A 25,703-nucleotide genomic window follows, 5' to 3' on the forward strand; every position below is an offset into this window, starting at 1 on the left:
TAAAAAAAAAAAAAATCAGATCATCAGCTAAAATAGAAGTAAATGAAGCTCATGCAGTTTACACTGTCCCCTCAGCTTGCACACGGGCTGCACCAGCAGCAGTTACAGACCCCAGCTGAAATGTAAACCAGCTTCCACAAAAGGCTACTGCAATTCTCTCCATGAGGTATTTCTGCATTAAAAAAAACATACTGAATAAATCAGAACTCCCTAAACTTGTACAAAATTTGTGTTCCTCAGCAGCTCACTTCCCCTAAAAACTATCACTCTGGTGCAGAGCTCAGTGGAGATGCAACACAGAAGGGAATTTTCATTTTTGGCAAAGTAAAGCTTTGTGGTTTGGATGGCTAAAATGTTTGCACAGAACCCTGAAGGACTGTCTCTGACACAGCAAGCTCATCACAAGATGCACTGCCAGGATGCCTCTGTGGCACACGCTTCCTTCCTCACAACTTTATGCTCAGTAGGCATCCAGTTAGGGCAATTTCAGGGCAACAGAATTTGGCATTTCAAAACATAACAAGGGGCAATTCCAAGAGAGGAGCAATTAGTTTATATATATGGTCTGCACTTTGCACATGAAGTATTTTATTCAACAGTAAAACATCCCCCTGTTCCCCATCCATGTGCAGGAAGCAGCAGGTGCTCCCACCAAGTGGATTTGGAAGGGGAACGCTTACAATGCTTTCAGAGCACACTTCATTCTTCAACACTGCAAACCAGGGCTTTTTAGCACATCCAGTGTTTCTGAAAACAGGACCTGAATCTAAGCACTGTGAATTATCAGCTTATTAAAGAAAGAAAAGAGCATGAAACCACACCAGTCACGTTGCCTTAGTAAAAGATACTTTGCAACAACCCCCAGTATCAAATGTTACAGAAATTTACCATGCCAAAGGAGAGGAACACACCCAGAAATCCCTCCCACAAAACCCACAAATGCAGGACAACAATGAACAATCTCAAATTATTTATTAGGAAAAGACAAAGTACTATTTCAACATTCGTACAGAACAAATGGTAATAAAACCAGGAACATAAACTGTAAAAAGTAGGCCCATGACAGAGGAGTTGGTTTATGACAAAGCAAATGAAATCCAAACTTCATTCATGCAAACAAGCAGTAAAGAATTATTTACAGTTTTTATGGGATGAATTACAGCATTGTCCATATTTGGGCCCAAATCAAATTACTCAGTGACATATTAAAGGGATCTAATCTGTACATTCAATAATGAGAATCTATAAAAAGAAAAATAATTTAAACAATTTACAAGAGCTGAATTACAGATGGCATAAAGGCATCATTTACAAGAGCTGTTTAACAGGTGACACAAAGGTATTCATGAGTAATTTATGATTAAAAATTTGTAGCACATATTTTTACATCACATCTTCAGTGTCTGAACAGTAAACAAGAAAGCAGAGACATACCATGAGTGCAATGTAATAGAATAAGGCAACTTAACCAAATGGCTCTTCGGAGAATTTCCATCCTACCAGGTTTACAACTTAACAGATCTGCCTGTCTGCTTTGCTAACTAAAACAAATACATGAAGACAGCAACTGGTGACTACAAGGCCTGCAATATGACGAGACAGTAAACAGAAAATTAAATGCTTGTTTGTTAAAATGCCAAAACTCAAGAATGTAAAAGTGCAGGTTATCAAAAGCCCTCTATACCCTAACACAAACACATTAATTTTCATGTTCTAGGTGTTGTAATTTGTCTCAAAATACTAATTCACTAGTCTTATAAACTCTTTCATAATGCACAATCTGAAACTAATGTACCTCCCTCCCAAAGCTTGTATTTACACTTTCTTAAATTGATGCCAGAAACGTGAATTGTGAAATGCCAGCAATTTATAGCAAAGATTAGCAACTGACACACTACATTCCAGTTCATTTTATAGGCAACACTAATTAGCACATTTAGATTTTAAAATTATTTTAAATGGGTATTTCTGGATTTTCAACAGCTTTCCTAAACACTTCAGTAGTGGCTGATTTACTTGGAAGTTTTAGCAGAGAACAAATGCCAATTGTGTTCCACTTGACACTATTTGTGCAAACAGCTACAGTAACAAAACAAGATGAAGGATCACGTGGAAATCCAGCCATGAAAACTCATCTGTCTCCTAATGTACCACGGGAACATTATGGGCCTTATAGAAAGTAGCACAGGAAGCCACACCTGCCAATGACTTGCCACATTAACACACACAGTCCACACAGTCAAAAAAACCAAACCCAAAAGGGGAACTTGAAATAAGGCCAAAAAGTATTGGCAAATGAGAAAATTTAAGTCTGTCAAAAGGACCAGGCCATAAATATTTTATTTACAATTTCTGTTCAGAATCTTTATTTTCAACAAACGATTTAGCACCAGCAGGAATATGCAAAGTAGCACTACTGTGTTCCCCAGGCAGGAGACCCCGAGGCCCAATCTTGCTCATTAGTTTAAAAGAATGATCTACTCAAGTAACTACAGAGTGAGCAGGATTTGACACTCAGTTATGCAAACTGAGACTGCCCAAACATATTCCATTAGCACATTAAAAATTACAAATACATTACAGTATCTTTTGAGATTTTTCAAAAGTGTGTTTTTAAGAATCCTTAATATTAATAAGCTTTCCATGTGTGAGATAAATGAAACTAATAAAACAGGCTTATTTGCAGACTTTTGTTAACCTTAGAGAATTACTAATTTCACCAGACTTGACAAAATAATGGCAATGTACTTTGGACTATATCAGTAAACCTTAAAAGAATGTATGCAGGAATTATTCTTCTACACTGTGAAAAAGAATTTTTTTAATCTCCAATGGTCATGTCTGAGGACTAAATTCTCCCATTTTATCCACAATGATTGTGAAGCCCACCCCCTCTGACTGCCTTAATGGGAAATGAAGCAATTACTACACCCAAACAGAAACTGTGTCAGGTGTGTCCCCAGCTCTGCACTGGGACCTACAGGGCTTCCTAAACCACTTCCAACCTGACCCACAGATGCTTGTTCACTTTTTAACCTCAGCAAAGCTCTGTTACCTATTACATGGTTTTTAAGCCTACATAATCCATAAAAAGAATGTAGATAAGAAAAGGACAAGTGACAAGGCAAAGAATTAGGCTTGTTATGTGTATAACTAGAACTGGCCAGAACAAGCTCAACAGAACCACACTGACTTTCACCTCTATTATAAACTGAACTGTTTTCTCAGGATTCCAGTGATATCCAGAACATAAACAGTGAAATATTTATATTAATATTTAAAAACAGGTTGACTGCAAATTTATTTATTAATGAAAGTTAATAACTGGATATGAAAGACACCATTTAGTCTTTATCTAGCACAGATATACTCTAGATAAAAGACCCTTTAATTAGTTCCCAATGTTAAAACCCATTGTTATTCTGAAATATTTAGAAATGAGAAGTTATTTCAACTGATCTGGAAGCAGGTGTTTCCTGAAGACCTATATAGAGTACAGACAGAGTATTACAGCCCCTAAAGGCACCTTGCATCTGTACTACCAACTCAAGTGCAAGTAAGAATGTCACAGTACCAACTGAAGGAGCAGATGATCCATTAGGAGAAGCCAGAGCTTTTGATATACAGCTGAGAGTAAGTGGGACAATGCGGTCTCTCTTCTTTCCACCCTGTAACTCTCAATTACAAGCACCTGTTGGTAGAATCACACAGGTGCTTGAGAGAGGGAAAGGTCTTCCAGAAGGCAGGTTAGACACCTGAACACACTTTGGAAATCCTGAGCAAACTAAGACAAAGGGTGTATTGGAGCAGCTTCTCTCTGAACTCCTAAATGTATAGACTTCACTAAAAAGAATGAAAAATTGTTTGTATTTAAACCTCTGCTAAGTTCAGTAAAGAACACTGAGGATGTTTTAATTCCAGCCTGTTAAATATTCAAGATGTATTGTAGGAGTTCCCCTTTCATTCAAACTGCAATTATCCAAGTAGACTTAGAAAGGTCAAAGTGGTTAGGTTTAATAGCTTGGAATAACTTCACCTAAGATTGAACTTCTCTACCCAGAAATAAACACTACTTATCTCACTATAAACTTGCATGATTTTTAGGGAGATACTGATACAATAAAACTGTGCATAATATTAGAAAAGACCAAGCTGGAGGGATAAGACCAAGAAATGCAAAAGCATTACCCCAAGATTAAGGGCTATAGGGACAGGAAGCCAGAAACCTGATGATGTTTTCCTGGTATCTCTTGCTACACTGGATTAAAGGAATCATCTCCATGGCCAATAAAATGACCTTCCATTTCTCTGGTAAATAATATTGGTTAGGAAACCCCATGGATAAAGTCCCACTACCATAAAATTGGCATTATATGAAAAAATTAAAAGGCACTCACATGGCTGACTGAGCTGAAAGCAATTACACATTCAAAATGGGTCTTACATTTTACTTTGAAGAAGTATCACAGAACTTTCCTCTAGAGAAGTGGTTCCACTTGAGAAGACAACAGTAGTCCTGAGAAAACCCCAAATTTTCTCTACTGTAGTACATCCCACTGAATCAATTCACCCTAAAGCTGCTTCAACCAGTTAGCTCTGAGGAAAAGAAATGGCAAGGGTAAAAGTAAAAACAGACAATCAGGAAAAAGCAACTTACTTCAGCGATTCATATAAAGAAATTAACCTGTTTAGAAGAGAACTTAGAAGAAAAGACTTTAAGGCTTATCTTGCAACTATTTGTGGTGCCTATCATTTCTCCTGGTGGTAGAGTCAATTTTTGGAGACTCTAATAACAAATTCTAAGCTAACAGAAAATGAGATGAATCCAAAGATGTGGCTTAAATACAGGACCTCTGGGCTTTACAGTAGGGCTTGACAACTGCTGTGGTTGCTCTTGTAATGAAGTAACAATTATGCTGATAAAACTAGCAATAGGAAGCCAATTTTTTTAGAAGCCCAAGGGAAGTAAAACAGAGGTAGGGCATACTTTTTGATTCTCACAGTAGTTTCTATACAGTACAGCTATTCAAGAATTACTCCATTTGCTTATTTTGTAATTTTGTACAGTTTACTTTAAAAAGTGTCTGTCAGCTCACATCAACTTCAATTGGTTTAATTAACTATGGGTATTAGGTAATCATCTTCTATATGTGCTTTTGGTTAAATATACAAGTAGCTTTTAACTACTGCTTCAAGAGGACTCTCAGTATCACAAGTGAAGTGAAGTAGCAATAGACATGGTCAAAAGGAACTCTTTCTAATGGAGCTGTAGTACATGTCCTAAAGCACCCTTTGCAAGTAAAATATGCAGTTAGTTTGCAAATTTTCAGCAGGCTGCCAGAACACTCAGAAAATTAAGTTTTTACACAGTTTTATAACCAAATAAGGGTTACTTCTGACAGACAATCATAACTCAAAAGGAACAGTTTACAGCATTTATAAAGACATTCTATAAAAACTTATTTTCTGAAGTGCTCTGATTTAGCATTAGATCAGCTGAACTGTGAGTGTAATTTTTAGGTGTTTATGTCTATAGTGAAACATCAAAGCAAGCACGATGGAAATGTACCACGTACCAGGAAAAGCAACAATAAATGGAACTGCATTTGTGATTAGCATTGCACTTAATGAGTTGCCTACTCTAAGGTACTGTACTCTTAAAGGACCACAGAAAATTTTAAAAGCAAAAACCTATGATGCTAGGGCTCTGAATTTTGAGAAAGAGAAGAATGAAAACAGCACAAGGGTTTCTAACACAAGGAGGGTGTATCTGTAAATACATCACAGCCATGCTGTGGAATACTCAAGCAATTAGTTTTAAAAACCTTAAACCCCAAGATATGAGTGTCTCTGAGTCTGGTTGCTCCTCATGCACTTACAGGAAATAAATTTAACATGAGAATATCATAAAATTGGGTAGCTCTTTAGTCCACAAAAACTTATACAGCTAATGACTGTATAATAATCCTGTAAGTTTAAGATCTCATGCCCTGGCTTCAGGACTAAACTTATTGTAATAATTGCAACTGTCAATTTTAAAAGTTTAGAGAAAACCCCAAAAATCAGTTCCAGAGTATGGACTTTATCCCAAGGCCACAATTTGATGAATGGTTCCATACTGCAAGTGCATTAAATATTGGTCCATTTGCTGCTGCAATACAAACTCTGATGCAGTCCTCAACTTCCAAAAACAAACTTCCAAATCCAAAAGTAAGCTAGCAACCTTACAACTTCAACACCTACTTGAATTCTGATTAACTCTTAAAAACTTACAGGGAAATCAGAATTTCATATCAGCAGGACGAGGCAAAAATTTTTCAAACCTCCACAGAAATAAGCCAAAGCATCAGAATTATGAGGTCCCATAATTAGTCTATTTTATAAGGATTTCTTCAATTCTCTCAGGCTTTATGGTACCTTTACAAACGATAATTCATGATGGCAGAACTTATGGGAAAAACAAACAAACAAACAAATCCAGAAGGCATTTTGGAAATCATGTCCTCAAAAAATAAAAAAATTAAAAAATCTTCCCCCCCAAAATCTGCCTTCATTACTAAACTCTTTTCCAAATCCAAAGACAGAGGAATCTTCCCAAAATACCAGCTGAATCTTCAAATAAATTAAGGTGAGGTGAGCATCTTCATGAAACCTTCAAAATATCAACTCCTTAATCTGCTGCTTTGGCTGATTCTTTGTGTTTCTGTTCTTCCCACTGGCAATTAAAGCATTAATATTATTTCCATTACACATAAAAATAAAACAATTACTACGTTTACTGTGGGAAGCAATTGTCTACAGTTTCCTCATCTTGTCAACAGTACCTTGCTGTCTTTTGTTTTCTGTAAGTACACATAAAACTTGTGCTCACAGTAACAGTGTAACTAATGAAAATAATTTTTCAGTCATCAATTATATACAAAACTGATGGGCCTAAGGCCTTGGGAATAAACTTGCAATATTTGCATCCTGAGCACTTAAGGGTTTGGCATTCCTTTTTCTGGAATTTCTGGAAAGTTGTTTTCAGAGGATGTATTGCATATTAGAAGTTCACTACTGGCTACAACATACCAAAGAACATAAATAATAGCCACAAACAGTTCACTTGCCAATGCCCAACAGAGTGAAACTCCCGTCCTTACAACAGCAATACTCAGTAGCTTAATCACATCTTAGAAAGAATTACAGAAAATCAGCTATTTTCTTCTCCCCTCCCCAGATTTAATTCCCATCGACATAAACAAGTGTCATTCAGGTGGAAAATAGTTCAGTGTAGTGACATCTGGTATCTCAACTGAAATTTGGCAGCCCAAGCAGAGCACCAACAGCTCCAAAGTATCCCTGTTAAAAGAAGAAAAAAAAAAAACCAAGTTCAAGTAGGGTATTAAATTCTGCACTAATCACATTTTAGTGACAACAATCATCTGATGGACCAATGCTACTGAAAGAACACTATACACTTGAAATATATAATATTTCATAGTAATTATTTAAGGCTTTGTGAAACAAACATTTATCCTTCTTATCTAGCATAACTTTAGGAGATTTCCTACCAAGCCTCACCATACACTGCAGGACTTCTAAGACAGGTATCAGTGACTCCTAAAGCATGGAAACCAGGTTTGGTTTCTTCTTCCTAGAGAAGCTGCACATTTTGCTTGCTAAAAAAACTTCAATACCCATAGCAACATTATTCCTAATGTACAAGTGAAAAATTTCTTGAACTATCCACACATCAATTTTTTGGACTGTCTACCTACCTGCATACAAAGAACCACGTTCTCCTGTTAAATTACTTTTCCCCTGTGGAGTGAAATGCTCCCTCTCCCTATAACTAAGAAATATTCAAGTGTTCGGAACACACTCTTGAGCAAATGTAAGAGTTTAAAATTTACCCAAGAAAAATCTGAAGAGAGTAGAACTAACAAGGAACTGTTACTGTGGACATCAGAACAGATTGTCAGTCTTGGGATAAGCAATAAAGGAAAAAATTTGTGAGAATCAACTGAAGGGAATAGATGTAATGCTGTAATATTTGCAGATCAAGAAACTGAGGACAAAAAATCCTAACCCACTGCCAAGAAGCTACAAGTCAGCAACTGTTGCACCTGTAATTAACACTGATTGCGCCTGTATTTTAACCAAAACAAGTCAGAGCTCTCAGAATTACACACTGATCTGGATGGCAGAAGCTGCACAAAAGCAAGTTATTCTCAAAGCATAAAATCACTACAACAGCACTGAGGGGTCTGTGGTGGAACGAAAACAGGCCTTGTTCAAAGCAGTCTCAACTTTCAAGACATTGCTCAAGCTCAGCTGAGAACAATGGAAGTGTTTCAAAGGCCAAGCTTTACATTTCTGCACTCTTTAAACACAATACTTACTGTTGTTTCCACCCAAACCCAAGAAAGACTGGTGACCCTTAGCACAGAGTTTAACATTTTCTTGTCCCTCTCCAAAGATCCACAGCATGAACTGAGATACCCCAAAGTCACTGAAGTACTTCCCTGGCAGAAAACTGTTCCCAGAGAACCAATTCAGCAAGACAAACCTCCTCTTATTTCTAATATTTACTGAGCACTTGGTGCCTCAGGATATCACATATGAGAGCTACTCAATACAGGCATTTCTGATTTATGGTGAAACAATACACACAGATAACTGAGCCACAGCATACCTCATGTTCTAGGAACAAGGCCTTCAGCTGGCCTTTTGACCAGTAATCCAGTGCATATGCAAGAAGCTTCATTGACAAAGTATTCACTCGCAAGAAATTGCCAACAAACACAACCCTGTTTATTTTCTAAAGAAAAAAAAAGAAAAACAGCAAAGGATTAAGTCTTTTCACTGTTTAACACAGCTTTGAAAAATTAAGCTATGAAAGATGAGACTGTCCTGAGCAAGGAAAAAACCACACAAACAAACAACCCACAATTAAAACATGGTTCCAAAATTTAAAACACAGCATACTTGGGGAAAAGGAAAAACAGCGCAATCCTTGAGAATTAAAGGACTTAATTTACAGACAAGCAGCATTTGTCTTTCAAACTAAGTGAGCATTTTCAGCAATTACACCAAAGAAAGAGCCCAGCTAAAAGTGAAATTAAATGTAAGATACTTCTGTTTGGTAGAGAAGACTCAATGCCTTCATAGCCCTGTACAATGCTGCTTGATCCATTTGCAACAAGGCAGCACTGTAAAGAAGCCGAAGACAGTAAGACATGACAGATGCTCCTTTCATCTTCAGACCTCAATATACCTCAGCCTGACATTAGACTAAGAGCTGAATACTACAAGTGAGCTGTGAATTTTAATCAAGTCAAATGTAAAAAAGTGAAGATCATTTAATATTCCCCATTAACTGAAGTAAATCCAACATTAGGCAAAAACATTAAACACTGGTTAAACAACACGAGAGGAAGAACCAAAGAAAATGTAATTGTGTTAGTCCTTAGCACAGTGCTTAAGTAAGCACTTAATTACATTAAATCAATGATCATATCCAAGTCATTACAAAAACTAATATGACAATTCAACCTGTAGTCAAATGTCCAATATGCAACTGTTTTTTAACCATCTTGATTAGTTCCCAGTGAGGACAAAATTATGGTTTGTTAAGGCACAAAAACATAATTTTGTGCTACTGCAGGAAGTCAAAATAATTACATTCATTTTATCCTTATACATCAGTTCAATGTAGTAGTTTGTGTATCCCTATTAACTGTTTCTTATGATCTGTAGTTATGTGACTCATTATGTGACATAGCTGGAATTAGACCAAAAACCTCTTGGAATAAAGCTAGTTTGTGCAGTTTACAAGTTCTGATTTGTTGTCATTTACTCCCATCCTTAAACACAAATTGCATACATTTGCCTAAGACATGTAGTATGTACTTTCAACTTCATCCTCATTTTAACTCTTCTGGTATTAAGCTTTGCTATAAAGCAAAAAGCTAAAATTAACTTAACACTCACAAAATTACCTTTCTTCTCCAAGACAGATATGACAGAACAACTGAGAATGAAACTGAGGGAGAAATTGCAATATTAAAACTAGAAAATATAATTAATCTGGCTCCTAAGCGAAAGGAGGGTTACTGCAGCTAACAGAGCTGTTGGTACTTCTGAGACAGTCACATCCCAAGATCTTAAGCAGAGCTCTAAATACAGTTACTCACAGTCTTCTCCAAGAAAGCTGTTACTAAACCTCATTTTATCCCAAGTTTGTTGATAATGAAGGAAGAAATCCCTGCTGCTCTGACACTCATGTCTTCTATGCCTAAATTCAGTATTCTTCCACAGCTTCATGGCTGTCCACACTAATACTGAAACTGAACACATACTGGTTCTTTTTTAAACTTTGAGAAATAGAAGATGGCAGGAAACCCTCTCTGTATCAACCAGCCAGATGAGAGGTGTCAAAGCAATTTTTAAGTTTCAAGAACTAGAAAAAATTAAAAATAATGCTTAACTAGAAACAAGGCTTTCAACAGGCTTTGATCAGAGAATAGCTTCAGCTTGGAGAAGCTGCTGGAGGCCATCCTGCTCAAAGCAGGACTTTCAGCAACTTAATATTGCAGTTGCTCAAGTCACGTATTTTGAAACTTCCAAAGACAGAGTCCACAGTTTGTCTCTGAGTCCATGTTTGAGGGCTGGGTGCATTCCCTAGCTGACCTTGCCTTGGCAGGGGAGTTGGACCAGATGATCTCCAGGACTCCTTTGCAGCTCTAACTGTTCTGTGGTTAAAGTCCTAGGAATTGCTTCAGAATATATTGACGCCCTCTGGAGAACTGGGACAAGGATATCTTTGCCAATGGGGAGGGTACCTGATGAGGAACTTTGTTACGAAATAGAGCCCAAAGCCCGCAGGTAAGTGAGGGAGCAGGGGAGCACAGGATGTTGTGATGAAGGACTTGAAGTCCCCTTGCTAAAACAGGGTGACCGTAGGCACAACTCAAAGCTACTACATGAATTTCATTTCATCTGAGAATGTATTAAAAGATTTAGAGTATACACCATTTTAGCAGTCATTTCATGGGAAGACAAATAACAGAGCTGTAGCTAAATCATTTCCTTGTCAGAAGTTTTTACCTCATTTACTGCGCACATCCGCGCAATAGACCCAATATTATTGGTGATGGTGACCAATATGGCTCTTGCAAGATCTTCTTTACTGACAGACTCCCTCTTCTCTTTGTAGATCATATTCCCAAAACTAGAACAGGAGAAATGGCCATTAGTTACAAAGTGATTCATGTGCATTTGAAGTAATTTCAGAACGGATGTTTTTATGTTGTACAGAACCTATGTCTCATGTTTGCTCTTTGAGGAACTCCCTTTCTAAGTCTGTATTAAATACAGCAATTTGACACTACATCTGTATTTATTCCTTCACAGGAAATAGTCAATTTTGTTACAGTAACAGCCTCCCAATAAAATACTTTTGTTCAGATTGGACTTCCATGAAGAACCACCTACAGTAAAATGGTCTTATTCTTCAGACAAGACTACTCTGCAGATCTAGTCACTGTGAATTAAGTCACTGCCTAACTCTGACTGGTGAATCCTCCTCTTCTCATGCTTGCTTCCTCACAAGTATCTATCCATTCTTCTATTCTCAAAGTAGAAGAAAACCAGAGATGAATTGAAAGGTTTTATGATGGAACACAACCTTCTGAAACAAAATAACACAGCTGACAGAATGCAATTTAGGTTGCACAAATGAAGAGTTCTGGATCAGAAGGGCACTTCCCATACTATGCACAGCACAAAAGAGAAGACAAGAATCCATAGCTAAGTGTGATATTTTACCATCAAGGACTCTGTGCCAGATATAAATCAGTCTGGAGAGCAAGAACCTTGATTATTCTAAAACTCAAAAAGCCATTAAAGCTCTCAAGGATCTTAAAAAGTAAATGAGAACAGAAAGTACCAACCTAAAGCAAGTTAAAACATACTGACTAAAGTGTAAAGTTCACACATATTAAAACCTCTCAGCACATGGGCTCTTCAAGAGGCTTGGACTTAGGTGGCTGGAGAGGGAGAACAATTAAGTTGCCATGAATTATGACTCTCTATTGAATAAAAGCAAAGATTTAATGAACACTCCTATGTACATATTAGTTTTGCTTGCAGAGTTTATTTTTCTTATCTTTCGTAAGAGTAGTGAAGCTGCAGCATCATCAATAATATTCCCCAATGGAAATATTATGTGCAGCTGTGACAAAAGTCCTCTGTCATTGACAATGACATTCATTCTCATGGTGCAAACTGTTTGTGTTCAACAGCCCTCATCAACGAGAAAAGTAGTTAAACATTACACCAGACGTCTGTAGTAACAACCATGTTTCCAAAACAATTAGGAATTGCTCCACTGTAAGAGCAACACAAAAGCCATCTCCTACTCACCTTCCCTCTACACAATGGCTCTACTAAAATATCCTAGGAAATCAAAAAGAAATTGGGACTTTTTTCCCCTCTCTTGTACTGGTTTTGACTGGGACAAAGTTAATTTTCTTCCTAGTAGCTGTATGCTGGTTTTAGCTGGGACAGTTAAATTCTCTTCATTGCAGCCACTACGGGGCTGTGTTTTGGATTTGTGCTGGAAACTGTTGATAACACAGGGATGTTTTTATTATTGCTGAGCAGGGCTTGCACACAGTCAAGGCCTTTTCTGCTCCTCACCCCACCCCAGCAGCAGGCAAAATGGAGCTGCACAAGGAGTTGGGAGGGGACCATCCTGCTCTGTTCCATTTCTGTCCTGTTAAACACTCTTTATCTCAACCCACCAATTTTATTTTTTCCTCCCAGTTCTCTCCCCCATCTCGCTGGAGGGAGTGACTGAGAGGCTGTGTGGTGTTTAGCTGCCTGCTGGGTTACACCACACCACCTCTGCACTGTGTTCCTGCTGCTCCTGCGATCACCTTGCTATCACCTCTGACTCACACAAAGCTGTGCATGAAATACCACAGGAGGTTTCTTCAATCTCTACCTAGCAGGCACCTGCACGTGGCTTTAAACCTCCAGGAAAGCTGAGGATACATACTTTTAGGATAAAAATGTAACTTGACTACAATAAAACCTTGCATAAAAGCAGTTCTCTCTGTATGAAGTGTTTAAGTCTTGTTTTTGAAGCTCCATACCCACAAAAGAACCCACAAAGAGCCTCCCGCTTACCTGGATGCTACAGCCCATCCTGGTAAGCCAAATCTTTCATAGTCTCCTCCATAAATATCCCGAACCAGCTTGTCAGCATGTGTGCTGTCTCCTTTGGATGCCATTTCCAGAGCTTCTTCAAAACTTTCACAGCCCGTCAACAAACTGCATAACCCAAGAAAGGTCCCTCCACCTAGACTAAGGACAGAGAAAACCAGTTGCTTTTAAACAGCATTTCCTCACATAAAAGATCCATATGTCATTGCCTCATAGAGTAACAACGCCAACGTAGGTTTTTAAATTACCTTGTTCCAGTTACTCTTTTATAGTTGTCTTTGGAATGGACTGATAAAATACTGACTCCTGAACCAATGTTAACAACCAGCAATGGGTATGGATCATCCAGGTTAAAAGGCATCTTTTGGCATCTCTCGGGATCTGAGGCATTTTCAAAATAGTAGCACTCTGCCTGGCCATTGAAGCTGACAGAGTCTATGTACAATAAGCCTTTGACAAGGCAGTCAAGCTCATCCAGTTTGTGCAGCTGGAGGTTTCCAATCTGTGTTAAGAAAGAAAAAAAAGACTGTGGCAGCATGCTCTAACATTGCACAAATGTGCTACAAATTTATGACTATTATTTGTACTGCCCAACTTTAAGAAGTTATCTCACATGACTAATGCAGGAATTTCAATGCCACTAAAAAGCCAACAAAGAATTCAGAGCTAAATTCTGAATACACAAACTAGCAAGTTAATCTGAGTGTAAATCCAGATCCGACCTGAATCAAGAAGAGAGAAGCAGTGTAAGTATCTGCTTTGCTAAGCTCAAAGATAACTTCTGAGATACTAAGACATTACTCCATTGAAAAATTAACAACATTTTTCATCAATTTAGATCAATAAAAAGGTCATCGAATACCCTAGAGGCCCCGCTGAGTGTCATCTTGGTGGAACTCACATCTGCACATCTTTTCAAGGTTTGTGGGGTTCCTCCCACATCTTACAAGTCGAAACAGTAATTTCTAAGATATCAGCACATAAAAAGCTCAATTTCATTGTACTAACTATCCTTGCAACTTTATTAACACTCCAAGGATCATAGAAAAACCACAGGTCAGCGATTCTGTGGGGCTTAAGGCTCACTACAGTTCTTCCATAGTTCTGCACGTGATATTTAAACCGCCGTTCTCTCATAAAGCAGAAGGACAATTAACAGGTGCTGTGGATTCCAGGAAGGCTGTAACTTCCCACCATGCTTAATACAACTCATAATGAAAAGTATTAGAGCTTCCCACAGTTTTTCAAAATACAGATTATTTTAACCCATCACCAGCAATGCTTTCAGCATCAGCTGCAGGCAGAGGCAAGCCAGGCTACCTACTGTGCGAAAGTCTTCCTCGAACTTGTACGCGCCACCGCCGGTGGCACAGAGCACCGTGTGTAGTGTTGAGAAGTTTTTATTTCTTCCCATTTGGATAAAGGTAGGCAAATCATGAGTTGGGAACCGAATAAAGTGCAAGTTTCCTCTTCGAGCAAAAATCGTTAAGTCTTTCAGCTCCAGGTGGACATCCCGAATGCCAGTGGATCCGTAGGCTACATTGGAAGTCAGGTATTTGCGGATGCTCTTCAGGCTTTCAACTTCCTCCTGCTCCTCCTCTGCAGTGATGTCAATAGGTTCAAAATAGGCAAGTTTGACCAACGTTCCCCCAATGTCCATGCCAAACCATGGGAAAGCTGTGAAGATACAACAATTAGCCATTAGGTCTGTTGAAGAGCAAAAGTCATACATGGAGCTTAAGACTGAACCAGGGCTGTACTTTTCAACATGACAGACATTAGCAACAAACCTGACAGGAGAAAAGAATTAGCACTCATTTCAGTTACATGACCTTAAATATCTCTTGTCACAGGTAAAAATGGAAAAATGAGCAACTCTACACATTTAAATGCTATAACATGCTTAGAAAGCTGAACTAAAAATTCTCCAAGCTGTATCATATCTTTCAGACCCACTCATAAACAAAATTCAACCACTTTTTTTTTATTGAGAACAAAGGATTAAAATAACCTTTGCATCTAAAATAACAGCTCTGACATAGTTCAGCACAAAGACTGCAGCACACACTTGAAGAAAGCAGGTTACACATTACAGCTGACAACAGGGGCAGGACAGGTACTCCTCCTCTAACAGTCCCTCACATAACATGGCTGTTGAGAGGAAAGCTTTAATTTATTTGCATGCACTTTAAAAATTGACACAGCTAAGATGTCCAATTTCTATCCCTTGAAGTTAAAGGGATAACAAAATGTCCTATTAAGAAGTGCACACAAAAGAGAAAATTAATATTACTGAATTTAGGTTCAGTTTTTTGGGGTTTTTTTTCCCTTTTTTTTGGTACCTTGGCTAGGAAAGGAGAATTTCTGTACTACAAAATAACAACACTAAAGCACAAGTGCTTTGCTTTGTCCCTTATGTGGGATGACTGCAGTTCCTAAAGGGGATTTTATGGTCCATGACATGCAGGACCATAATCTGAATATGCCTCTATCAATAAATATTCCTAACTATGTGGAGTTAAACAGATACTCAGCGCCCTACTGCAAAGACAACATCTTCAACTGAGAGCTATCCCACTGTCAGTTCCCAGAAACAGTATTTAAAACTTAAAAATTAAGTTTAAGGAAGATCTTGGATATCCAGCTGGGAAGCTCACGTGTTTATTTCCTAATTGACACTATAACTTGCTTGGTTTTGCTTCCTCTTTTTCTTTTCTTTTTTAGCATTCCAATTTATTTCTTCAGATGTAATTCGTATCTTACGGAAGCATGAAATTCAGGAACAAGACCACAAATATGTTAATATGCTTCTCATGAGCAAGATGCAATTACACTGTATTTACATTACCAGTGGGATCTATCCTTGAGAAGAATGACCTACCAAAATATTTTAATGTATTTAGGCAAGGCTGGCTCTGTGTCAGTTCATTTATGAGTGCTAAAGTTAAGAAGAAAAGAAACTTCAATGATGCCTCAACTTTCAGAAATGGGTGTCAATAGAATATTGTCAGATATTAACAAAAAAATTTAGTTGGTTATCTCACTGATCTTGAAAAACTAAATTTAAATACAAAGGTAAATTCTGTGACATAATCTAGCTTGAAGTGGAAATGAAGGCGTTCTATAAACCTGGTATCTTTTCCATAAAGGTGAGGGCTAAGCATAAAGACACAAATGAATTGACTTTGCTGCTGCATGCCTGACTTCTTCACCCTGAGACTATGGACATAAGAAAATTTGTCATCTTACTGTCTGACCACAATTAGCTGAGGATTTATTAAGTGACCTCACCAAGTTTCAACATCTTGCCATGAATGATGTCACGAGAACAAAACTGAAGAAGGGAAGTTGATTCACCCAGCAGACCAGACCATGTCTGTAGGAGTCAATCCAACCCATGCAGAATTCACCTAGGGCACAGCAACCCAAGTACTACCCGGATTCTTCCTGTTCAGTAGACCTAGTAAGTAACTACAATCTCGTCCTCCAAAAGAGGAAAGAAGGGGAAACAGCTGAAAGTTCATGTGATGAGTTTAAGGATGATGTGGTGCATGTCATGCCTCTTTGTCAGAAGATCCACTGCATCCCATGTTAAATGATCCAAAAAGCTTTTGCAAATACAGCATTAGTCACGTCTCTGTAAGTCTTAAGGTTTATGGATCTTGTATACCAAGTAAAAAACAAGAACAGTTGAACTGTAAGTTTATTCCATAATTTAAATGAGAACACATTTTATGCTAAAAAATGGGATCACGCTGTAAAAGATCAGTTTTCTGGGTTGACTGAGTGATCTTAACAGCCATTTACAGATTTTGAAACTGAAGAAATAAGCCAGTTTTCACCTTTGTGACAAATCCCAGGAAGTTTTATATTTTTCTATTGAAAATTTGTCAAGATTTGGCTGGCAAGTACATTGCTCAAGTTTCATTTGCAAGGTGGAGGAGTTTTGACAAGCAACTGGGCCCACGTATGGTTAACCTAGTCCTTATACCAGCAAGAAGGTGTTACACAAGGATTCTTGCGGATGCAAGCCACTCCTGATTGATTTGTATTGATTTTGTTACAGGTACAGCCAGGAAAATGAAAGCCATTTTGTTTTCCAAACACAGAAGGGGACCCACATACACACGTGGATAGTATATGGTAAAGGCACAATCAGTTGGCATTGATAGAAATACATTCAAATTCAGTAGAATCAGTGTAACTGTTCATGGACACAACATGGAAACCTCATAAACCCTCCTCTTACTGCTGCAGGTTTACTTAGGGTAGATCCTGGCTCAGGAGCCATCCTATCTGGATGCAGGGATACATCAATGACTCTATAAAAGGTATTTTTATACTTGTATTTGTAGGTCATGCTTCTCTGAGAGATTTAGGAGAATGCCAGCAGCACAACCTTTTGAAAAAATATCCCCAGACACCAGCTTGATCCTTTCAGCAGTCACAGTTACAGAAACGTATCTGGATGAGACCAATACCAATTACACAACCTTCTTTTCAAGCTTATAGGTCTGCAGATACTAGGTTTGAAGACTTGCACAACTGTAACCATCATTCCACAGCTTCATAAGGAGTCAAGTCCCCTGCACTAAAACGGGACTTTTTTTCCACAGCTCTATGGGGATTAGATCATTAAAAGATTTTTTTCAGCTTTTCCTCTTTATTGTTATTCCCAGGAAGAGCCCACAAAAAGCAATGCACAGCTCAGAAATATTCCTTGCTGAGAATGTAACTCCTATTCACAGAAGAAATCCAGGGCTCAACTATTCAAAGTTCAGCTCCTCTCTGCAGTGGTCAGCAACAATTTGAAAAAAGGAAAAGTAAGAATTCCAGCTTTTTACTTAACAAGCCCAACTGCCTTGCGCAAACTACATAAAACTCTTTCAAAAACACACATTCTGCTTTTAGGAAGTCAGGCCAGGCTCTATTTAAGAATACACAAAATACAGATCCTTACTATCCAAGAAGAGACAGATACGTGAAGTAGAACACTAACTGGGAAGTCAAAACCCATATGGTGTTTAATGTGATACTTCACACCAAATTTAACTGTCTCCAGGACAGCAAGAAGAGTACCAAAATGTACAACCTCCTTAATTACAAACCCAGATTTTCTTTCACTCCCCAGCTCTGCCAGGAGCCACTGTGGTCCCTACCTAGACACAGCAGCCAGGAACCCTTGCAATAAAGCAACAGATTGCTCTGTACATGCTGTGAAGACAGCTTTGAGGGGCAACCTGCTCAGAATTCAAAAAACCATGATCGTTAAAAGGACTCCCTAGAACTGCTTCCTGCAATTAGAAAAGCACTTCCCGCAAGGGAAGAGTGCTGTGGTCACACAATGATGTAGCAGTTCTGTTGAGTAAGAAAACCCATGCTGGTGGCTGTTGCATGTTATTTAAACCCTAATAATCTTTAGAGATACACAGGGAAGCCTCATTCTCTTGTGTCTGCACTTCTCAAGTTCACGGTGTGCAGAGTCACTGGCAGCAATCTTAAGGTTACTTATATCTTACAATATAAGGTCATTATATGCCAAAGGATATTAATTACGGTACATGTCTTTTTAGTGGCAACGCAAGCACAAAGGTTGAAGTGTCTTCCTTTTCCACGTGTTCTGCAGGGGACCTTCGAAGCTTTCCACCCAGACCACATACTTGCAATTTTGATTTTGCACACCCATTCTGGATCCAAAGCTGCAGGAAGTACACACTCAAAGACTTAACTACTCCCCCCTTATTCAGTCAAGCCTAAGATTCCTCTGTTACATGTTCTGTTTGTATTTAGCTTTTAAAAACTGAGAAACAGATGCCTGTCAACCTCTTTCCTATGAATGTAATGACATATTTGAAACACAAACACCTTTGAAATACTTCCCTCTCCCTGTAAGATAAAGTAACACTCTGGGTCAGCCCTGTATAAACTAACACGAACCAACCTTCAAAGAAGAGTAGCTAACTCCTAACTCAAGCTGGGAGCTTGGCACCATGGGGAAAAAAAAATAAATTCACAACTGTCAGAGACAGCAAAAAACAGCCTAACACATTTTGTGTCATCTCTGTAAGAAAGCTTATGCATTATTAAGACATAAGACTGTTGCACTCCAAGTACAAACATGGCTTGGGAAACGACTGTCGAAGGGTGCTAAAGCTCATGATTCTATACAGCCTTAAAACACAAGAAAGGAAAATGATCATGAAAGCCACAAAAATTTAAGCTTACTTCTGCCAGCACTGCAACAGTTCTTTGTGAAAGTATGCAGTATCATCAGTTCTGATGCCCAAAACTTACCTATTTCAGCTCACTATGTAGCCTTTGATCACAAAACTAACCTTGATCCCATTCTTATCTGAATACTGACAAGGCAAACGACTATTTAAAGGTTCTACTGAACTATTACACAGTGTTTATAAACACATAAACTAAATGCCTCTTGCACTTTCTCCAAATTAATTTTCTTCTCTGCAAGTGCACCCATTCTTTACTTCCAGCATTTCCCTAAAACATCAGCATCAGCATCAAACATCAGCAAAGTAAAACCTGAGGGCAAACTCTTAACAGCTAAATCGGCTGGGGGGCTAAGGCAGCTAATGTGAGGAATGGGACAAGTTAAGAGAAAACACACCAAAGATTGTTGAACTGCTAAATTAAATGGGATTAACCTGAGGGCTGGGCAGCAGAATGCCTTTGCTATGCCCATGAACACCAATCTACACAGCCTAGGAGCCTTTACAGAGCAAAAGTGCACTTAAGTGTCCTTAGTCCTTGAAACACTGGAGACTTTCTCTCCTTAACAAGTTGTGTAACAGGTTTTTGATTCAAATATCCCAAGTCCAGCTCAAAATACATTTGGGCTGGACAGAATTAACATGCAAATTAAATGTATCTGACACGCCCTGGCACATCCTCCCATTTTCCTTGTGGGAAAACTCCATCATGCTCTGCAAACTCCCACTCAGCCACCTCTTATCACGCTCCAGAACAGCCCTGTTCACAGTGGGAGGACAGGTGGTAATGGGCAATTACCATAACTGCTCTTCATGGGCTTTATCACTTCTACAAGTGCGTACCATGTAAAGCTTAATACAAGACAAAATATCGCTGCTTTCAGCTTCTCCCTCCTTGCTCATTCTGGTAATTTTGTTGACATTTCAGCAGCAGTCTCTTTGGGGATAGGTGTTATTACAGTGAGATACAGAATGCAGAGGCACAACTTAACACGTAAGAGATGCACTGTGTATAACACTTTTAGTATACACTGTTCCTGGCAGTATTAATCCATTATTAGAAATATATTTTTCAACTGCAATCAAGTGAGAGCCTTGAACATCTGCTATGGGCTAATAATCAGCTTTCAAGGACTAATAAGAAAATGCTAGGATACCAAAAATCTACGCAGCAAATTCCATGGAAAAAAAAAATCCATCTATTTATAAGGGATTCTCCATCAATCTAAATGGATTTTTAATCAATTTTACTATACTAATCCTCCATGTGACCGCAATGATTATATGCGTCCATAGAACCCCACTGGAAAAAATAAACTTGAGATTTTAATCTTTCCTTTATACTGATGCAGGATTTTGCAAATCTCTGAAATGTACATTCATATATTAGTGTGTCTCAATTCATCTCAAGGAAAATGCAGGCATTTGTTCTCAAACTATTTTCAATTAACAGTCAAAAGGAACAAACTGCAAAAAGTAACATACACAAGTATATTAAATGCTCAAAGTCTTTGCCTTTCCTTCAGCACTCTGTTGCACTCCAGAGCCAAGAGGAAGGGCTCCAACTCCTCTGGAGAGCACAGCACGCTGGCATCTCGCCTTCCCCCGCCAACACGTACAGCTCTCTCTGAATGAGTTCCTGCTCTCTTCCCTTTGGGCAGATCCCACACAGCAGCAGTTCTGCAAGACTCACTGCTCTCACATTTATCATCTCAACCCACAAATAACCTTTGGAAATTTCCTTGAAAATTGCCAGCCATTCTTCCCCATGGGCATTTTCTCAGAAGAGCTATCATTCAACTGCTGCTTGGAAGGTTCCTTGGGAGGTCATCTGGTCTGACCTCTCAGTTACACCAGCAGAAAAACTGCCAGTACGAGATGAGGTCAGCTACAGCTTTGTCCAGTCAACACTTTGAGTTCTCAGAAGTTTTTCAAGAATCCTCCAAGAATGGAGACTCCACAACCTCTCCAGCTTCCACTGCTACACTAACTTAGTACAAGGTTTTCCTAGTTTGAATTGATGAGATACTCCTTTAAAATGCCTGACTCCTCTCATCACCAGCAGCTGAGATTTAAATGGCTCTTTACTAGCCTCTTTTAAGACAGCCAATCTCAGAAGCTGTGTTCCATAAATTCTGCTGCATTTCTCACAGTTTTTACTCCAACAAATTAGCGACAGCATTAGTCAGGTGAAGATCTGGAAGAGAGGACCACACAAGCATGTCTAGGCAGTGTATCCACATCAGGGACTCTGAACTGGTTTGGTGTCTCCATATTACCCTCACCTCTCTCATGCCAGTCACTGCAATCAGGCCTTCCTTCCTGATGCTAAACATCACAGATAAAAGTACAGGCAGACTAAAGCAATCTGCTCAATTCTACTTTGCAGGTTCTTAAGTAACAATTATCCATTTTTCCCCAGAATCACATTTGGCTGCATCACAGATGATTAGGTACTCACTTGGTCTAAGGAACGTACACTCAGCAGTTGTGTTGAAAAGTGTCTGCAAGTGTCTTAGCCAAATAATTTGTAAACAATCTAAAAGTGGTATTGAGCCCAACTCAGCTTTCATGTCAACATGAGCATTTAAGCCAAACTGACAGCAGTATCTGGGTACCAGAGACCCTGAACATCAATTTCCATCGTCATTACTTCTGTGGATCTGCTCCTCTTCAAACATTCAGCTGCTCTCTCAGTGTGACTAACCAGGAGCAGAAATCTGCAGATTGAGTCTAAAGTTCACTGCCTAAGAAACTCTATGCTATTATCTTTTAAAAAGTCACCAGCTCCAAAGTATGTTCAAGAGTCAAGAAGAAATAAACAACGCAGTTTGACACTATTCTTCCCCTCCTGCTTATGCAGATCCAACTGTTTCTAATTCCCATCATGAAACCAACACCGAAGTTCAAATTCAAGAACTGGAAGAGTGCAACTACAACTGTAGCATATTTGAGCAGTTAAAACTTCTTGAAAACATTTGCACTGTTATTTAGCCATGGGGCTTAAATCCACCACTAAAGAAAACAAAGCTTTGAGGTCCAGCAGAGATAGTCCTGAAATCAGCAGGTTTCTGCAGTAGGAGCAGCCATAGTCTCACATTTGAATTATCAAACCGCTATAACATTTTACAGACAGCTACTGCTGTCTTGGTAACATTTCTTAATATTATACCAGGGGAAAAGAATGCTGCCTGAACTCTACTCTTCATAAACATCATTACAAACATCAGCAATTTCCACACACTGGCACTAACAGGAGGTGATGGTTAATTGTGTGCTACAAGATGCATATTTAGGGTTTCCCCAACAGACCACAAGAAACAACGTACTTTCAAAGCCTTTACGGCTATTTCTAGAGCTATGCTAATACTTCCTGTCTTAAATATGCGCTTGGTGGCCTTCTTCTTTTTAGGCTGCTCAAAAACCAAAAAAATACATTTAAATCATTGACTTTCCATATCCATAGCTGTATGCTGTTCATTAGCCAGGCATGCCATATGAACAACACTAGGCCTAGAAATTTGGGACTAGCTATCTTTGCTATACAGTAACCCACCCAGAAAGTAAGTCTTTAAGTATGATGACAAAGATGCTAAACTCAGTGGAGCAATACCTGCATCCCTTTCAGCTAAAGCACACCTGTATGAGCTTGGCAGGTGTGTTGACTTGCACAGCTGTGCACCTGTTATGCTGAGAGCACATCACCTGCATATAGATTAACCGTACTCAATCCAAATCTCTCTTCCCAAGAGGCAGCTGTAATCTTAAAACATTCTGTTTATATTCACCTGAGTCTGAACCGTGTTTGCGCTCTCCAAAACAAACATGGCACTCCAGAATAATACATAGTAAGAAATATTATTATAGCTATGATTATTAAAGGGGAGCATTCAGCGTATTTTAATGAAAGACTTATATCCAAACATTAGTAAATATTCTAAAAAAAATTAGAACTTGATTAGCTCTTAAAAACCAAAACTGTAGCAACTGCAGCCACCTGTGCAGGTGTTCAGCACACTGGTTAAGTGCCATCTTCATCAAACACAGCACCCAACCCCAAGAAACTGATTATATCACTTTCCGACGCCAGCACTGAGGATCACCTGAACCCCAACACCTCCCTCAGAGGGACGCACAGGAGCGAGACGCGTCTCTGCGGGCATCTCCCGGATCCATGGATGGGCACCGCCCGCCGCGCAGCCCCGCGCCCTCTCCCCCGGCCCGGCCTTACACGGCTTCTTGGCATCCTTGATCTTCATGGCGCTGCGGCGGCGGCCCGGCTCGCTGCCGGCCGGGGCGGGTCTCCTGCCGCTCGCCTGATGGGGCGGGCAGCGGCGGCGGCGGCTCCGCGGGGCTGGGCCTCGCTCTCCTGATGCTCCTCGCCCGCCGGGCGCCCGCCTCCCGGGGAGCGGCGCTGGCCGCGCCCGCCGCTACGCCCGCGGCCCGGGCAGGGGCCGCTCCAGCGGCGGCATCGGCGCTCGGGCTGGGGCGGGGAGACGAGGCGGGGCGGCCGCGCTCCGCTTGCGAGGCGCCGAGCGGACAGTGCCGAGCAGCAGCCGCGGGACGGGCCCTGGGCGGGGCAGCGCGGGGAGCCTTCGCTCGGCCCCCTCCGTGCAGGAGCGCGGCCCCGGCGCTGCCCGGCGGAGCCCCGGCGGACACGGGCCCGGGCGGCACAAGATGGCGGCGGCGCCGGAGCCGCGGCCGCGCACACAAAGGGGCCGGGGCGGCTCCGCGCCCGCCCCGCCGCAGCCGCAGCGCTGCCCCCGCCCGGCGCGGGGCGCGCCGGGAGCCGCAGTGCGGCCGCGCCTACAGCTCCCGGCGGGCCCCGGGCTCTCACTCCACGGCCCCGCCGCCAATCGCCGCGCCTGGGCCGCGGGGAGCGGGGCACGGCCGGGGGAGCGGGCGGAGGGCCTCGCTGCTGTGGCACCCTCGCTTGCAGCCGGTGTGGGGCCCCGGGGTGCGTGCTCTGCGGGCGTGCGAGAGCCACGTGAATGCTTTGTGTCGCTAAATAAAACGGACAGATGAAGTTTGCTTTCATTTCCCCTCGCTGTGACTGAAGTGCTCCCACAATTAAGCACCAGAGCAGTAGGGGAAATGGCTCCTTTCCTGTGCTGGTGCCTGGACTCCAATGATTGCACCAATAACTTTATTTCCCAGGACACTTTTCCTCACCTGGTACAATATGCTGATGTTTAATCACACATTCAGTTAGGTTGGAAAAGACCTCTGAGATCATTTAGTCCAGCCTATGACCAAACACCACCATGTTACCTAGACCAGAGCACCGAGTGCCATGTCCTGTCTTTCCTTAAACACGTCCAGGGACGATGACTCTTTGGACACCACCTCTTTGAACAGCCCACCTCACCACCTCTTTGGACAGCCCATTCCAATATCTAATCACCCTTTCTGTGAAGAAATTCCTCCTGATATCCAACCTCCCCTGGTGCAGGTTGAAGCCGTTTCCCCATGTCTTGTCCCTGTTCCCTGGGAGCAGAGCCCGATTTCCCCCCCGGCTGCCCCCTCCTGTCAGGGACTTGTGCAGAGCCACAAGGTCCCCCCTGAACTTCCTTTGCTCCAGGCTGAGCCCCTTTCCCAGCTCCCTCAGCCACTCCTGGTACTCCAGACCCATCCCCAGCTCCATTCCCTTCTCTGGACATGCTCCAGTCCCTCAATGTCCTTCCTGAATTGAGGGGCCCAGAGCTGGACACAGCCTCGAGGTGTCCCTCAGCAGTGCCCAGCACAGGGGGACAATCACTGCCCTGGTCCTGCTGGTCACACTGTTCCTGACACAGGCCAGGATGTCACTGGGCACACACTGGCCCGTGGTCAGTACACAAAGGTATGAGCACAGTCAGTACCTGTCACACCCCCTCCAAGGCTTGTGGAGTCTATCCTGACTGCCTGCAGCCTGAGGGAAGCCCACCACCAGTGGCAGGACATGGCGAGGTCTCCACCTAATGCTCACGACTCTGGGCTTTCTAGCAAGAATTCATAGTGGTTTTTTTCCACTTTCTTCCCTCTCTTTTGTGATAAAAGTGCCATGTAATTATAGATGAATTGCTGTGACCTAGGTTGAACCTAAAAGCTCTGGTGTAGGAGGAGGATTTGGGCATAACCTCCATCTTGGAAGCTGAAGTTTCTTTGTGTGTGGAGTTTAGCTTTGGCAAAAGTCTCTTTTGAAGTAACCATTCACAAACCAAGGAAAGACTAAATGCTCAATTTCCTGGGCATGGGGTTTACTCATGAACCTGTTGGGTA

General features: G+C 40.8%; 1 protein-coding gene across 2 annotated transcripts; it reads right to left on the reverse strand.

Moving 5' to 3' along the window:
- Positions 1–955: 955 nt before the first annotated feature.
- Positions 956–23,830, reverse strand: PANK3 (pantothenate kinase 3). 2 transcript variants are annotated; one of them, XM_048319620.1, is made up of 7 exons: positions 23,674–23,830; positions 14,537–14,889; positions 13,461–13,714; positions 13,177–13,353; positions 11,092–11,215; positions 8,678–8,803; positions 956–7,341 (listed from the first exon to the last, which is right to left on the reverse strand). In XM_048319620.1, the coding sequence occupies exons 1-7, from the start codon at positions 23,699–23,701 to the stop codon at positions 7,291–7,293; spliced, it is 1,113 nt and encodes a 370-aa protein (XP_048175577.1). In that variant the 5' UTR covers positions 23,702–23,830; the 3' UTR covers positions 956–7,290. The 2 variants fall into 2 exon arrangements, with proteins under 2 accessions (XP_048175577.1, XP_048175576.1); XM_048319619.1 differs by lacking the exon at positions 23,674–23,830 and adding an exon at positions 23,579–23,653.
- Positions 23,831–25,703: the final 1,873 nt, after the last annotated feature.

The sequence above is a fragment of the Corvus hawaiiensis genome, chromosome 15, assembly GCF_020740725.1.
Source record: "Corvus hawaiiensis isolate bCorHaw1 chromosome 15, bCorHaw1.pri.cur, whole genome shotgun sequence".
NCBI lineage: Eukaryota > Metazoa > Chordata > Aves > Passeriformes > Corvidae > Corvus > Corvus hawaiiensis.

Bases quoted from the DNA above. Each gene is read 5' to 3' on its own strand.
- PANK3 (XM_048319619.1), bottom strand. From the start codon at position 23,618: ATGGATCCGGGAGATGCCCGCAGAGACGCGTCTCGCTCCT. The intron at 14,890-23,578 runs GTGCGTCCCTCT...GTATCTTCACAG, and splicing joins CAGAGACGCGTCTCGCTCCT to CTTTCCCATGGTTTGGCATG. The intron at 13,715-14,536 runs GTAGGTAGCCTG...TTCTTAACACAG, and splicing joins TCGAGGAAGACTTTCGCACA to ATTGGAAACCTCCAGCTGCA.